We start from the raw sequence: 16559 nt of genomic DNA, 5'->3' as shown, positions 1-16559 counted from the left end.
TAGCTACAGGAATAATGTGCTGCCACTCACATCCCTCCCTGCTGATGAAGGCTCCCTGCGGAGCGTCGGGGATTCCTTTCCACACAGTGATTGGTTTGGGGTATCCCGGGTCTGCCGTGCGCTTCTCCTCGTTGTAGCGCCAGTACTGGTTCCCTTTGAAGAAGTACGTTTTCCCAACGGGCTCCCAGCGGAGCGCCGTGTCGATGCCGTCTTTTGGGAGGAAGCTTCCCAGCTCCATCAGGCTCTGAGGGTAACCTGGCTCGGCTGTGACCTCCTTAAACACCCAGAACTTATCACCTGGAAAAAAGCATCAAATGACAAGAAATATCGTGTTACACCACTGAAAGCACTTTGTAATAATTCTGTATATAAGTATGAACCAGACTGAAAGGTGCTGATTTCTCCTCGTACCTTTAAAGAAGACAAACTTTCCGTCGGCCCGCTCGTAGGCAGCATCGATGCGAGGCGGCAGGCCCTTCCAGAACTGATCGATCTGCATGGGATAACCTTCCTGCACCTTGTTGTTCCTCAGGCGCCAGAACCACCGATCCTGGAGCAGAACAGGTGGGAAAGTCAGCGTCCCAAAGACAGCTGTTAAACATGCAGCTGCTGCCTGAACTCCAGCTGCATCATTAAACCAGGATGAGTCATAGATGAGTCACAGATGAGTCATAGATGAGTCATAGATGAGTCACAGATGAGTCATAGATGAGTCATAGATGACCGGAGAGTGAGGCGTCTCAGAGGTTTCTGTCTGCTCTGAATGGATGAAAAACCTCTGACCCGTTGGCAAAAGACTGGCAGAGTTAGAGGACGAGCATCATTTTTCTCACTGGATCAAAGTGCTTCCCCCTTTACCTGCTTTTTTATTTAATTTTATTTCTTTTTAAATGTACACTTACACGTTATATCAAAAGAAAAACACTAAACGACAACAGGAGGAACAAAAAGGCAGGAATATACATCCAGTCTGCTTTTCTGACTCGATCAGCAGCACAGAGAGACCTCGATAATGAAACTGCAAAGTGAAGTTAGGGTAGGGGGGTACGGGGTTAGGGTTAGGGTAAGGGCTACCCATACCCTGTTTTAACCCGACTGTTTTTAAAAGGGCTACCCTTACCCCAAGGGCAACAAAAACATGCTGTTTGGCCCCTAATGGGGTTAGGGTAACCCTAACCCGTAAAGACTTTGAAACACACAATGGACCCTAACCCTAACCCATACAGCGAGTGCAAAGACTTTGAAACACCCAATGGACCCCAACCCTAACCCTATGGACCCTAACCCTAACCCTATGTACCCTAATCCTAACCCTATGGACCCTAATCCTAACCCTATGGACCCTAACCCTAACCCTATGGACCCTAACCCTAACCCAATGGACCCTAACCTTAACCTAAAGGTAACCCTAACCTAAGGGTAACCCTAACCTAAGGGTAACCCTAACCTAGAGGCAGCGGCGGCTCCTTCATAGGGGCGATTTGTGCGACGCACTACCAAACACAGAGGTTTTTTTTGTTTTTTTTAATCTAGTTGCTAAGGCGGGACTGATCTACTGCAGGCAAACTGGTTGTATATGTCATTGTCCAATCAGATTAAGGTCGTGCCTGGTGTTGCCACGCCCATTTGGGGTGATTTCTGTCAGGGTCGAATTTGCACCAGGAAGCTCCCATTGACATGAATGGTACGTCAGTTTTTTTCAAAAATCCTGCTCCCAATACATTCTCTATGAGGGTTTATGTGCTCGCACAAACGACGCACAACGTGCTTTCGTCATATGTCTTTTGCGCGGGACCATGAACATTCTACGTTGTTGTTGTAACATTGTGGTTTTCAATAAAGAAAAAAAAAAAAAACAACATTCTGCAAACAAGATGGCGAGTGTCGAGTGCAACAACACGGTAGTGTTTCTGAAAGAAGTACCCATTAGTCGTCGTACTAATGCGGAGAAGGAAGTTTGGAAGAACTTTGCCTAGACTGTCGCCTTATTTTCTACGGAGCTCCCCCTACAGCTTTGGGGTGTGTATTGCATGGTAAACAAACCCCGTATTACTGAAAGTTGCATAGCGCCGCTTTAACATAACAGCTTCGCACAGCACACTCTGATGCAGCTTTCACAGACTGGAAATTGCACTACCTAAAAAAAATGTCAGGAGCCGCCAGTGCCTAAAGGTAACCCTAACCTAAGGGTAACCCTAACCTAAGGGTAACCCTAACCTAAAGGTAACCCTAACCTAAGGGTAACCCTAACCTAAAGGTAACCCTAACCAAAAGGTAACCCTAACCCATCACCATCGGGTCGACCCGTTGGAAGCCCCGCCCTCTCCGACCTGTTTGACAACAAACTGTCTCTGAGGGAAACTCTCTGAATCTTCATCAGCTAAAGTTGTAACTAAATCATCTTCTCTTCTTCACTCTTTAAAGTTAATTTCTCGGCCTTTTCCCCACAGATTTACTCCCATAAAGCTAACCAGCAACACATCCAAACTTTTTAAATCCCACAGATTTCTTTACAGTCTGAGGATCAGGGCAACGCTGTTAAGCTAAGCTAGGCTAATTAGCTTTTAGCAACACTTTCTTTAAGTGTTTCCTCTTTTTCTTAAATGTTGATGTGATTGAGCTGCTGCAATAATCATGATGGCAGACAAAGTTAAACTACTTAGATGTTAGACTGTCACAATCTTTCACAGAGAAGAAACGGGTAAAAGTGGGTCAGTTTTAACTTCCTCATCAGCTAGCTGCAGTTTACTGAGTTGGCTGACTGAGTTCCTCCATCAGGAAAACATAAGTCAGAGTTCTTCTTCCAGCATATTTAATGTGTCAAAGCCGGCTTCTTTCTGTGTGACAAACACAATGAAGTAAAGTGTAGAGCTTCACTGCACAGTAACAGAAATGTAAACGGTCACAAACTGGTGACATGAGCCACTGTGATGCTGTAGCTCACAGTTTTATGTGTGTGTTCAGCAGTAGAGGAAAGACTGGTGAAGCTTTAGTGAACAAGGCATTGTTACCCTCTGAGCTACTTTTTAATGCTCCACAAATGAACCTTCAGTTTCACATTTCTGTACAGTTATGAGCTAAAATCCTTTATCCTCCAACACAGCCTGAACCCTCTCAGATGATGGTATTGTCACAATTTGGCCCCCAAAATTGTGACAATACCATGTTTTATTTGGCCTATTCATTTACATTGCTCCATAGCAACCACCTTAACAACAGTACAAAACGTTTTATTGTTACGTTTTTTCAAGGAGATACTAAAATCTTTGGCGAAACTAATAAACAAAAGATCGTCTACATTCTCTGAACGAATATTATGAAAATATTATGCATAGTTCTCGCTAGAAATGCCATCGAAACGCATACAAATGCAGATGCTTTCTTAAAATGTTATGTTTTCCACAGAAAAAAGGTTGACAGTCGGCCATTTTCTTTTTTTAGCTGAGGGAAACTTGATAGTCATGTGACCTGGTTGCGAGGCAATGTAAATGAACAGGCCAAATAAAACGTGGTATTGTCACAATTTTAGGGGCCAAATTGTGACTATACCACGTTTTCCCAGACTGTGTTATCTTTGCTGTTTTTCACACATGCAGCTAAAGAAATGGGAACAAATCTTAATTCCAGTCTAAAACCCACAAAGAGCTTCTAGATGATTCATTTCTGGTGGCATAAAACAGTTTAATCATTTAATTTATAATTGTGCCATAATTAGTCATTAGATTATATCTTATATTCCTTTTTTTAAGCTTTTCTGTCATTAAATTGAATCTTATTTACTTTTTCTTGATGTTGAATAACATATAATTCTTATTATTGTCTGTGTTTTTCCTACTTTTAGACATGGTAACGTTCATTATTTTGGGATTAGGATTTTTTTTAAACTGAATTTCTTATATCAATTTGACTCTTTTGGTAACTGAAAGCAGTTTTAAACGTAAATGTAGAAAAAAGTTGAAACTATGAAGCTGTTTTTCACAGATGCAGCTAAAGAAATGGGAACAAATGATGTGTCTCTGTGACAGGCTGTGGGGAACAAAGTGCCTAAAGATCCACTTTAAAACGACTTCTTTGCTAAGTTGGACACAACACTGGTTCATCCCTTGAGTTAGGAGCCTTTTTCCTGCCTGAATGCTTCATAGCTCAGAGTTAAGTGGCTTAACAAAGAAAAACACATTCCTCTGAAGATGCTCAGGTACAAGGACTGGCCTGAAGATGAGGGAAGAAGCAGAAAATGTCCAAAGAGAAACTGGAACTTATAAGCTACAGTGCACAGTACCGTAGGGTTAGGGTTAGGGGTTACCTTACCTACCCCCAACCCTAAACCTAGGGGTTACCTTACCTACCCCTAACACTAACCCTGTAGCTCATAAGTTGCTCTCAGTGCTTTTGTACGACACAGACTTCAGTTCTGCTTTAACAGATTGTTGTCCACCCCCTCCAGTATGGAGTTAAGTCCTGCACCCTCCTGTCTGAATGTCCAATTAACCTTTATCTTTTCCCTGTGTTTTTTACAGCCACCCACAGCTGTGTGACTCATCGTCTGCAGGAGATAACAGCCGGTAATCACAGAGGCTGAAACAGGAAACCGGTCCTGTCACAGGGAAGTTTCATCTCCACTCACCTTGAACACAAACATCTCTGCTCACCTTGAACACAAACATCTCCCGCCTGAAGAAGGCCACCGTGTTGAAGCTGCCGTCACAGATGTTGGGTTTGCCGTTTCCGGGCAGCGCGGGTCGGTCGCCGGCCGGGCGCGCCGGCCGGGAGTGCCGGTCGTGCTTGCGCTCCGAGGTGGAGTGAGTCCGTCGAGACGGTAACGTGGGTAACGGCCGGGTGGGTTCCAGCATGGCGGTGGGGATGCCTGCGGAGACACAACAGCATGAGTCACTGCACTGCAGTGTCTGAGTCACAGGGTATGAACTGTGCTGAATAAGATCCTCTCAGGCAACAACATGCAGCACATAGAGAGAAAAGGTTGGAATCATGGAGCTGGGAAAGGGCCCCAACCTGCTGCATGGGTTAGGGGTGGGTTACCCTACAGGACGAGGTGTGGGTTACCCTGCAGGGTAAGGGTTATCCTACAGGGTTAGGGTTATCCTACAGGGTTAGGGTTACCCTACAGGGTTAGGTGTGCGTTACCCTACAGGGTTAGGGTTACCCTACAGGGTTAGGTGTGCGTTACCCTACAGGGTTAGGGTTACCCTACAGGGTTAGGTGTGCGTTACCCTACAGGGTTAGGGTTACCCTACAGGGTTAGGGGTGCGTTACCCTACAGGGTTAGGGTTATCCTACAGGGTTAGGGGTGCGTTATCCTACAGGGTTAGGGTTATCCTACAGGGTTAGGGGTGCGTTATCCTACAGGGTTAGGGGTGGGTTACCCTACAGGGTTAGGGGTGCGTTATCCTACAGGGTTAGGGGTGCGTTATCCTACAGGGTTAGGGTTACCCTGCAGGGTTAGGGGTGCGTTATCCTACAGGGTTAGGGGTGCGTTATCCTACAGGGTTAGGGGTGCGTTATCCTACAGGGTTAGGGGTGCGTTACCCTACAGGGTTAGGGTTACCCTACAGGGTTAGGTGTGCGTTACCCTACAGGGTTAGGGTTACCCTACAGGGTTAGGGGTGCGTTACCCTACAGGGTTAGGGTTATCCTACAGGGTTAGGGGTGCGTTATCCTACAGGGTTAGGGTTATCCTACAGGGTTAGGGGTGCGTTATCCTACAGGGTTAGGGGTGGGTTACCCTACAGGGTTAGGGGTGCGTTATCCTACAGGGTTAGGGGTGCGTTATCCTACAGGGTTAGGGGTGCGTTATCCTACAGGGTTAGGGGTGCGTTATCCTACAGGGTTAAGGGTGGGTTATCCTACAGGGTTAGGGTTATCCTACAGGGTTAGGGTTATCCTACAGGGTTAGGGGTGCGTTATCCTACAGGGTTAGGGGTGGGTTACCCTACAGGGTTAGGGGTGCGTTATCCTACAGGGTTAGGGTTACCCTGCAGGGTTAGGGGTGCGTTATCCTACAGGGTTAGGGGTGCGTTATCCTACAGGGTTAGGGGTGCGTTATCCTACAGGGTTAGGGGTGCGTTATCCTACAGGGTTAGGGGTGCGTTATCCTACAGGGTTAAGGGTGGGTTACCCTACAGGGTTAGGGTTAGGAGTTTTTACTCAGTGGCTCTCCTCCTACTTGACTGTTCAGTCACCATGGCACCCTGGCACCTACACCAGTTTGGTGTAGGTGGGTGCACTATCGACTCAATACAGTACACGCAGCAACCCGGCTGGTGGTTGCTGCGTGTACTGGTTTGGTCTTGGAGTAACTCAGGAGGCCGTGGGAAACTCCGTGCGGTTTTGAGTTATGTTTCAAGTGGGTGCGATATGGTCTATATCGGTGTGTGTTATGTGCTGTAGGGGGGGGGGGGGGGGGTAAGTGGCTGGGAAAGGTTATAATGAAGGGAGGTCGTGGGTGTAATTAGGATTTTGGGAAAAAATATGAAAATTATTAAAATTATGAAAATTCATATTTGGACATTAATATTTTCTAAATGTGGCTTGGAGGGTTTTGACTTAGGTTTAGGCCTGCTGTAGGTCCTGTGAGGAGATTTTAGCAGAGCTGGGAACAAGTCACTATCTTGCAAGTCCCAAGTAAGTCTCAAGTCCTTCCAATCAAGTCTTGAGTCAAGTCCCAAGTAAAGACATGCGAGTCCCGAGTCGAATCCAAAGTCAAAATGTGGAAGTCCAGGGTCGGGTCCAAGTCCTAAACTTTTCGAGTCCTTATCAAGTTCTCTGAGCAAATATCTAATTCAAAAGCAGAATAATAATAAATGATTTCCATCTGACATTCTTCAGACCTGTAAGAGTTATTTATATGTTCTATTTACTTCAATATTGTACTTAAATACATATCGTTTAATGCCACTTACTACTTTTACTCTATTAAACTTTAGGGGAAATAATGTACTTTTCACTTAACCATATTTATCTGACAACCTTAGTAATTGCCCGACTTAAGTGCTACGTTAGAAATATGGATTAAAAGCCTCCATTGTTAAACTTGAAAGCTAGAAAACATACTTAGCCATTAAGCTAACGTCAACTACCCACTAATCACTGTGACAGCCTTGACTTCCTGTTCTTTATGTAGCTTCAAATGTTGAAGGACACTGAACGTTGTTGCCTCCCCGTCCATAATTTTCAACCCCCATGTTGTGTTGGATCTGGGAATTCTGGGTAGTTGGTGTAAAAGGACTAAAAATTAATAAAGTTAATTGATTTGAATTTTGAGTTGGTTAAAGCTTTTTGTTTGCTGTGAAATATCAAGTTTTCTCAAGTCAAAAGGCTCAAGTCTAAGAGAAGTCATTGATGTTAGTCAGAGACGAGTTCAAAGTAGATATAACTCTATCAAGTAAAGTCAGAAGTCATAAAAATGATGACTCGAGTCAGACTCATCCGACTCGAGTCCGACTCATCCGACTCGAGTCCAACTCATCCGACTCGAGTCCAACTCATCCGACTCGAGTCCAAGTAATCCGACTCGAGTCCAACTCATCTAACTCGAGTCCAACTCATATGTTGTTGTTAGAACAGAAAGATAAATGACAAGAAGTGGATGTAACATTTATTTTTTTATTAACAAAGTGAAAGAAATCCAAAAGATACATTTAATTCTGAACAATCTTTTTCTTTGTAAATACAGGATAGGTGAACGGAACTTGTTTGAGCGCAAGCCTCTGCAAAATGACGCTCTTCTGTTTTCATCACGGTTAAAGTTAAAGTTCCCAGTTTTTAGTGATGTGGTGCGCCGTCACACCCAGATCATTGTTGTTACTTACAGAGGTCCAGTGGTCTCCTGTCAAAGCAACTCATTCCGCTTAAGCCAAATCCTCTTCCTTCATTTTCTTTTTAGTGTCATAGAGTTCGTTGATTTCAGTAATTCTCTCCACGGTGGCTTGTAGAACGTGATGCCCGTGTCCTCGACAATATTCATCGGTCTACAGTCCGGGGGAATCCATTGTGTCGGTCAGCTTCTCAGAGGGTGTCTTACTTAATGCCCTGGGGTTAGGGTGGTCTGACGCATGCCCTGGGGTCAGGGTGGTCTGATGCATGGCCTGGGGTTAGGGGGGTCTGACGCATACCCTGGGGTCAGGGTGTCTTACTTAATCCCCTGGGGTTAGGGTGGTCTGACGCATGCCCTGGGGTCAGGGTGGTCTGATGCATGGCCTGGGGTTAGGGGGGTCTGACGCATACCCTGGGGTCAGGGTGTCTTACTTAATCCCCTGGGGTTAGGGTGGTCTGACGCATGCCCTGGGGTCAGGGTGGTCTGATGCATGGCCTGGGGTTAGGGGGGTCTGACGCATACCCTGGGGTCAGGGTGTCTTACTTAATCCCCTGGGGTTAGGGTGGTCTGACGCATGCCCTGGGGTCAGGGTGGTCTGATGCATGGCCTGGGGTTAGGGGGGTCTGACGCATACCCTGGGGTCAGGGTGTCTTACTTAATCCCCTGGGGTTAGGGTGGTCTGACGCATGCCCTGGGGTCAGGGTGGTCTGATGCATGGCCTGGGGTTAGGGGGGTCTGACGCATACCCTGGGGTCAGGGTGTCTTACTTAATGCCCTGGGGTCAGGGTGGTCTGATGCATGCCCTGGGGTCAGGGTGGTCTGATGCATACCCTGGGGTCAGGGTGGTCTGATGCATACCCTGGGGTCAGGGTGGTCTTACTTAATGGCCTGGGTTTGGGGTGGTCTGATGCATACACTGGGATTAGGGTGATCTGATGCATGCCCTGGGGTCAGGGTGGTCTGACACATGCCCGGGGTTAGGGTGTCTTACTTAATGTCCTGGGGTCAGGGTGTCTTACTTAATGTCCTGGGGTCAGGGTGGTCTGACGCATGCCCTGGGGTCAGGGTGGTCTAACGCATGCCCGGGGTTAGGGTGTCTTACTTAATGTCCTGGGGTCAGGGTGTCTTACTTAATGTCCTGGGGTCAGGGTGGTCTGACGCATGCCCTGGGGTCAGGGTGGTCTAACGCATGCCCGGGGTTAGGGTGTCTTACTTAATGTCCTGGGGTCAGGGTGTCTTACTTAATGTCCTGGGGTCAGGGTGGTCTGACGCATGCCCTGAGGTCAGGGTGGTCTAACGCATGCCCTGGGGTCAGGGTGTCTTACTTAATGCCCTGGGGTTAGGGGGGTCTGACGCATACCCTGGGGTCAGGGTGGTCTGACGCATGCCCGGGGGTTAGGGTGGTCTGACGCATGCCCTGGGGTTAGGGTGTCTTACTTAATACCCTGGGGTCAGGGTGGTCTGACGCATGCCCGGGGTTAGGGTGGTCTGACGCATGCCCTGGGGTCAGGGTGGTCTGATGCATACCTGGGGTTAGGGTGGTCTGACGCATGCCCTGGGGTCAGGGTGGTCTGATGCATACCTGGGGTCAGGGTGGTCTTACTTAATGCCCTGGGGTCAGGGTGGTCTGACGCATGCCTGGAGTTAGGTTGGTCTAACACATGCCCTGGGGTTAGGGTGGTCTGACGCATGCCCTGGGGTTAGGTTGGTCTAACGCATACCTGGGGTTAGGGTGGTCTGACGCATGCCTTGGGGTTAGGGTGGTCTGACGCATGCCCTGGGCTTAGGGTGGTCTGACGCATGCCCTGGGGTTAGGGTGGTCTGACGCATACCTGGGGTTAGGTTGGTCTAACATATACCTGAGGTTAGGGGGGTCTGACGCATACTCTGGGGTTAGGGGGGTCTGACGCATGCCCTGGGGTTAGGATGGTCTAACGCATGCCCTGGGGTTAGGGTGGTCTAACGCATGCCCTGGGGTTAGGGTGGTCTAACGCATACCTGGGGTTAGGGTGGTCTGACGCATGCCCTGGGGTTAGGGTGGTCTAACGCATACCTGGGGTTAGGGTGGTCTGACGCATGCCCTGGGGTTAGGGTGGTCTAACGCATACCTGGGGTTAGGGGGGTCTGACGCATGCCCTGGGGTCAGGGTGGTCTGACGCATGCCCTGGGGTTAGGGTGTCTTACTTAATGTCCTGGGGTTAGGGTGTCTTACTTAATGCCCTGGGGTTAGGGTGTCTTACTTAATGTCCTGGGGTTAGGGTGTCTTACTTAATGTCCTGGGGTTAGGGTGTCTTACTTAATGTCCTGGGGTTAGGGTGGTCTGATGCATTCCTGGGGTCAGGTTGTCTTACTTAATGCCCTGGGGTTAGGGTGGTCTGACGCATTCCTGGGGTCAGGGTGGTCTGACGCATGCCCTGGGGTCAGGGTGTCTTACTTAATGCCCTGGGGTCAGGGTGGTCTGACTTATGCCCTGGGGTTAGGGTGTCTTACTTAATGCCCTGGGGTTAGGGTGGTCTGATGCATGTCCTGGGGTCAGGGTGTCTTACTTAATGCCCTGGGGTCAGGGGGTCTTACTTAATGCCCTGGGGTTAGGGTGGTCTGATGCATGTCCTGGGGTTAGGGTGGTCTGATGCATGCCCTGGGGTTAGGGTGTCTTACTTAATGCCCTGGGGTCAGGGGGTCTTACTTAATGCCCTGGGGTTAGGGTGTCTTACTTAATGCCCTGGGGTCAGGGGGTCTTACTTAATGCCCTGGGGTTAGGGTGGTCTGACGCATGCCCTGTGGTTAGGGTGTCTTACTTAATGCCCTGGGGTTAGGGTGTCTTACTTAATGCCCTGGGGTCAGGGGGTCTTACTTAATGCCCTGGGGTTAGGGTGGTCTGACGCATGCCCTGTGGTTAGTGTGTCTTACTTAATGCCCTGGGGTTAGGGTGGTCTGATGCATGTCCTGGGGTTAGGGTGGTCTGATGCATGTCCTGGGGTCAGGGTGGTCTGACACCTGGAAGACGCCTGAAGTTGAAGCCCCAACAAATGAAAGCTTGGTGTTAAGATGAAGCTTAAGGCTCGAGGTGCTTCGGTGAAAGGAAAACGTCTTCCTGCATGTTTCTACTGTTCCATCTTTGTTCGTCTTATTTCAAACTGTCCATCCAGGGGGCCGGCGGGTTCTTTGGACTCCTCCATGTCACAGCCATGCTGTTTATGCGGCTTCGCCTGAACGCGGCAACGGTTGAATTGTGGGTAAAATTGGGCGGAAATGCGTTAAAAAAAAAAAAGATCGCTGTTAATTCCTGAAATGAATCACGTGGCGTAAAGGTGTTAACTTTTACAGCTCGAGTCCTGATGTGAACCCCGAGTGCTCACCGTAGATCTTCTGAATGCCCTGCAGGTCGTCCAGGGGCAGCTTGAAGTTGTGGGTGTCCATGTACTGGTAGAAAGGAGCCATGATGGCGCTAGGATCGTTCGAGTGCTCCAAGCCCAACGCATGACCCAACTCATGGACCGCCACCAGGAACAAGTCATTACCTGCACAGAGAGGAGAGCATAGAGTTAGAGTTAGAGAAGAGTTAGAGTTAGAGTTAAAGAGGAGTTAGAGTTAGAGAAGAGTTAGAGTTAGAGTTAGAGTTAGAGTTAGAGAGGAGTTAGAGTTAGAGTTAGAGAGGAGTTAGAGTTAGAGTTAGAGAAGAGTTAGAGAGGAGTTAGAGTTAGAGAGGAGTTAGAGTTAGAGTTAGAGTTAGAGAAGAGTTAGAGAGGAGTTAGAGTTAGAGAGGAGTTAGAGTTAGAGAAGAGTTAGAGTTAGAGAAGAGTTAGAGAGGAGTTAGATTTAGAGAAGAGTTAGAGAGGAGTTAGAGAAGAGTTAGAGAAGAGTTAGAGTTAGAGAAGAGTTAGAGAGGAGTTAGTTAGAGAAGAGTTAGAGAGGAGTTAGAGTTAGAGAGGAGTTAGAGTTAGAGAAGAGTTAGAGTTAGAGAAGAGTTAGAGTTAGAGAAGAGTTAGAGAGGAGTTAGAGTTAGAGAGGAGTTAGAGTTAGAGAAGAGTTAGAGTTAGAGAAGAGTTAGAGTTAGAGAAGAGTTAGAGAGGAGTTAGAGTTAGAGAGGAGTTAGAGTTAGAGAAGAGTTAGAGTTAGAGAAGAGTTAGAGAGGAGTTAGAGTTAGAGAAGAGTTAGAGAGGAGTTAGAGTTAGAGTTAGAGAGGAGTTAGAGAGGAGTTACAGTTAGAGAAGAGTTAGAAAAGAGTTAGAGAGGAGTTAGAGTTAGAGTTAGAGAGGAGTTAGAGAGGAGTTACAGTTAGAGAAGAGTTAGAGAAGAGTTAGAGAGGAGTTAGAGAAGAGTTAGAGAAGAGTTAGAGAGGAGTTAGAGAGGAGTTAGAGAAGAGTTAGAGAGGAGTTAGAGAAGAGTTAGAGAGGAGTTAGAGAAGAGTTAGAGAGGAGTTAGAGTTAGAGTTAGAGAGGAGTTAGAGAGGAGTTACAGTTAGAGAAGAGTTTGAAAAGAGTTAGAGAAGAGTTAGAGAAGAGTTAGAGAAGAGTTAGAGAGGAGTTAGAGAAGAGTTAGAGTTAGAGAAGAGTTAGAGAAGAGTTAGAGTTAGAGAAGAGTTAGAGAAGAGTTAGAGTTAGAGAAGAGTTAGAGAAGAGTTAGAGAGGAGTTAGAGAAGAGTTAGAGAGGAGTTAGAGAAGAGTTAGAGAAGAGTTAGAGAAGAGTTAGAGAGGAGTTAGAGAAGAGTTAGAGTTAGAGAAGAGTTAGAGAGGAGTTAGAGTTAGAGAGGAGTTAGAGTTAGAGAAGAGTTAGAGTTAGAGAAGAGTTAGAGAGGAGTTAGATTTAGAGAAGAGTTAGAGAGGAGTTAGAGAAGAGTTAGAGAAGAGTTAGAGAGGAGTTAGAGAAGAGTTAGAGTTAGAGAAGAGTTAGAGAGGAGTTAGTTAGAGAAGAGTTAGAGAGGAGTTAGAGTTAGAGAGGAGTTAGAGAAGAGTTAGAGTTAGAGAAGAGTTAGAGTTAGAGAAGAGTTAGAGAGGAGTTAGAGTTAGAGAGGAGTTAGAGTTAGAGAAGAGTTAGAGTTAGAGAAGAGTTAGAGTTAGAGAAGAGTTAGAGAGGAGTTAGAGTTAGAGAGGAGTTAGAGTTAGAGAAGAGTTAGAGTTAGAGAAGAGTTAGAGAGGAGTTAGAGTTAGAGTTAGAGAGGAGTTAGAGAGGAGTTACAGTTAGAGAAGAGTTAGAAAAGAGTTAGAGAAGAGTTAGAGAAGAGTTAGAGAGGAGTTAGAGAAGAGTTAGAGAAGAGTTAGAGAGGAGTTAGAGAGGAGTTAGAGAAGAGTTAGAGAGGAGTTAGAGAAGAGTTAGAGAGGAGTTAGAGAAGAGTTAGAGAGGAGTTAGAGAAGAGTTAGAGAGGAGTTAGAGAAGAGTTAGAGAGGAGTTAGAGTTAGAGTTAGAGAGGAGTTAGAGAGGAGTTACAGTTAGAGAAGAGTTTGAAAAGAGTTAGAGAAGAGTTAGAGAAGAGTTAGAGAAGAGTTAGAGAGGAGTTAGAGAAGAGTTAGAGAGGAGTTAGAGAAGAGTTAGAGAAGAGTTAGAGTTAGAGAAGAGTTAGAGAAGAGTTAGAGAGGAGTTAGAGAAGAGTTAGAGAAGAGTTAGAGAAGAGTTAGAGAGGAGTTAGAGAAGAGTTAGAGTTAGAGAAGAGTTAGAGTTAGAGAAGAGTTAGAGAGGAGTTAGAGTTAGAGAGGAGTTAGAGTTAGAGAAGAGTTAGAGTTAGAGAAGAGTTAGAGTTAGAGAAGAGTTAGAGAGGAGTTAGAGTTAGAGAGGAGTTAGAGTTAGAGAAGAGTTAGAGTTAGAGAAGAGTTAGAGAGGAGTTAGAGTTAGAGTTAGAGAGGAGTTAGAGAGGAGTTACAGTTAGAGAAGAGTTAGAAAAGAGTTAGAGAAGAGTTAGAGAAGAGTTAGAGAGGAGTTAGAGAAGAGTTAGAGAAGAGTTAGAGAGGAGTTAGAGAGGAGTTAGAGAAGAGTTAGAGAGGAGTTAGAGAAGAGTTAGAGAGGAGTTAGAGAAGAGTTAGAGAGGAGTTAGAGAAGAGTTAGAGAAGAGTTAGAGAGGAGTTAGAGTTAGAGTTAGAGAGGAGTTAGAGAGGAGTTACAGTTAGAGAAGAGTTTGAAAAGAGTTAGAGAAGAGTTAGAGAAGAGTTAGAGAAGAGTTAGAGAGGAGTTAGAGAAGAGTTAGAGAGGAGTTAGAGAAGAGTTAGAGAAGAGTTAGAGTTAGAGAAGAGTTAGAGAAGAGTTAGAGAGGAGTTAGAGAAGAGTTAGAGAAGAGTTAGAGAAGAGTTAGAGAGGAGTTAGAGAAGAATTAGAGAAGAGTTAGAGAGGAGTTAGAGAGGAGTTAGAGAAGAGTTAGAGAAGAGTTAGAGTTAGAGAAGAGTTAGAGAAGAGTTAGAGAAGAGTTAGAGAGGAGTTAGTTAGAGAAGAGTTAGAGAGGAGTTAGAGTTAGAGAGGAGTTAGAGTTAGAGAAGAGTTAGAGTTAGAGAAGAGTTAGAGTTAGAGAAGAGTTAGAGAGGAGTTAGAGTTAGAGTTAGAGAAGAGTTAGAGAGGAGTTAGAGTTAGAGAAGAGTTAGAGAGGAGTTAGAGTTAGAGTTAGAGAAGAGTTAGAGAAGAGTTAGAGTTAGAGAAGAGTTAGAGAAGAGTTAGAGAGGAGTTAGAGAAGAGTTAGAGAAGAGTTAGTTAGAGAAGAGTTAGAGTTAGAGAAGAGTTAGAGAGGAGTTAGAGTTAGAGTTAGAGAAGAGTTAGAGAGGAGTTAGAGTTAGAGAAGAGTTAGAGTTAGAGAAGAGTTAGAGAGGAGTTAGAGTTAGAGTTAGAGAAGAGTTAGAGAGGAGTTAGAGTTAGAGAAGAGTTAGAGTTAGAGAAGAGTTAGAGAGGAGTTAGAGTTAGAGAAGAGTTAGAGAGGAGTTAGAGTTAGAGTTAGAGAGGAGTTAGAGAGGAGTTACAGTTAGAGAAGAGTTAGAAAAGAGTTAGAGAAGAGTTAGAGAAGAGTTAGAGAGGAGTTAGAGAGGAGTTAGAGAAGAGTTAGAGAAGAGTTAGAGTTAGAGAAGAGTTAGAGAAGAGTTAGAGAAGAGTTAGAGAAGAGTTAGAGAGGAGTTAGTTAGAGAAGAGTTAGAGAGGAGTTAGAGTTAGAGAGGAGTTAGAGTTAGAGAAGAGTTAGAGTTAGAGAAGAGTTAGAGTTAGAGAAGAGTTAGAGTTAGAGAAGAGTTAGAGAGGAGTTAGAGTTAGAGAAGAGTTAGAGTTAGAGAAGAGTTAGAGAGGAGTTAGAGTTAGAGTTAGAGAAGAGTTAGAGAAGAGTTAGAGTTAGAGAAGAGTTAGAGAGGAGTTAGAGAAGAGTTAGAGAAGAGTTAGAGTTAGAGAAGAGTTAGAGTTAGAGAAGAGTTAGAGAGGAGTTAGAGTTAGAGTTAGAGAAGAGTTAGAGAGGAGTTAGAGTTAGAGAAGAGTTAGAGTTAGAGAAGAGTTAGAGAGGAGTTAGAGTTAGAGTTAGAGAAGAGTTAGAGAGGAGTTAGAGTTAGAGAAGAGTTAGAGAGGAGTTGGAGAGGAGTTACAGTTAGAGAAGAGTTAGAGAAGAGTTAGAGAGGAGTTAGAGAGGAGTTACAGTTAGAGAAGAGTTAGAGAAGAGTTAGAGTTAGAGTTAGAGAAGAGTTAGAGAAGAGTTAGAGTTAGAGAAGAGTTAGAGTTAGAGAAGAGTTAGAGAGGAGTTAGAGAAGAGTCAGAGAAGAGTTAGAGTTAGAGAATAGTTAGAGTTAGAGAAGACTTAGAGAGGAGTTAGAGTTAGAGTTAGAGAAGAGTTAGAGAGGAGTTAGAGTTAGAGAAGAGTTAGAGTTAGAGAAGAGTTAGAGAGGAGTTAGAGTTAGAGTTAGAGAAGAGTTAGAGAGGAGTTAGAGTTAGAGAAGAGTTAGAGAGGAGTTGGAGAGGAGTTACAGTTAGAGAAGAGTTAGAGAAGAGTTAGAGAGGAGTTAGAGAGGAGTTACAGTTAAAGAAGAGTTAGAGAAGAGTTAGAAAAGAGTTAGAGAGGAGTTAGAGTTAGAGAAGAGTTAGAGAAGAGTTAGAGAGGAGTTAGAGAGGAGTTACAGTTAAAGAAGAGTTAGAGAAGAGTTAGAAAAGAGTTAGAGAGGAGTTAGAGTTAGAGAAGAGTTAGAGAAGAGTTAGAGAAGAGTTAGAGAGGAGTTAGAGAAGAGTTAGAGAAGAGTTAGAGTTAGAGAAGAGTTAGAGTTAGAGAAGAGTTAGAGAAGAGTTAGAGTTAGAGAAGAGTTAGAGAAGAGTTAGAGAAGAGTTAGAGAGGAGTTAGAGAAGAGTTAGAGTTAGAGAAGAGTTAGAGAAGAGTTAGAGAAGAGTTAGAGAGGAGTTAGAGAAGAGTTAGAGTTAGAGAAGAGTTAGAGAGGAGTTAGAGAAGAGTTAGAGTTAGAGAAGAGTTAGAGAGGAGTTAGAGTTAGAGAAGAGTTATGCTGCGTGTACACCAAGGGGGACCTACGCTACCTGGTAGCGGAGGTAGCTGGAGAAGCTTCGCTTGAGAATTTGCTTTGGTAGCTTTGGTAGCTTGTGACGTCACATTTAGAATGTTCCATTTTTAAAGGCCCCGCGGCTGTGCAGCACCCCCGTGAAAAAGAACAAAGGAGGAAAGAGAAGGCAGGGACACAAATAAACGTGTTGTTATTTACAATTAGGTACACCTGAGAAGAGCAGGAATAGCAGAGGCAGCTGTGAAAAATAAACTAAATTCGAAATAAAATCCGAA

General features: G+C 45.3%; 1 protein-coding gene across 1 annotated transcript in view; it reads right to left on the bottom strand.

Moving 5' to 3' along the window:
* The window catches only part of mmp24 (matrix metallopeptidase 24), an 82608-nt gene that overhangs the window by 12452 nt on the left and 53597 nt on the right, over nt 1–16559 (bottom strand). The window contains exons 6-9 of the mRNA XM_075460017.1: nt 11191–11352; nt 4650–4864; nt 412–550; nt 31–297 (exon numbers count right to left, since the gene is read on the bottom strand). Coding sequence (XP_075316132.1) covers nt 31–297; nt 412–550; nt 4650–4864; nt 11191–11352 — 783 coding nt within the window. The remainder of the gene's footprint in view (nt 1–30; nt 298–411; nt 551–4649; nt 4865–11190; nt 11353–16559) is intronic.

Source organism: Odontesthes bonariensis, chromosome 3 (genome assembly GCF_027942865.1).
Source record: "Odontesthes bonariensis isolate fOdoBon6 chromosome 3, fOdoBon6.hap1, whole genome shotgun sequence".
NCBI classification, from domain to species: Eukaryota; Metazoa; Chordata; class Actinopteri; order Atheriniformes; family Atherinopsidae; genus Odontesthes; species Odontesthes bonariensis.
Note: the sequence above shows the minus strand (reverse complement) of the source record. Positions and strands in the feature narration are given on the sequence as shown.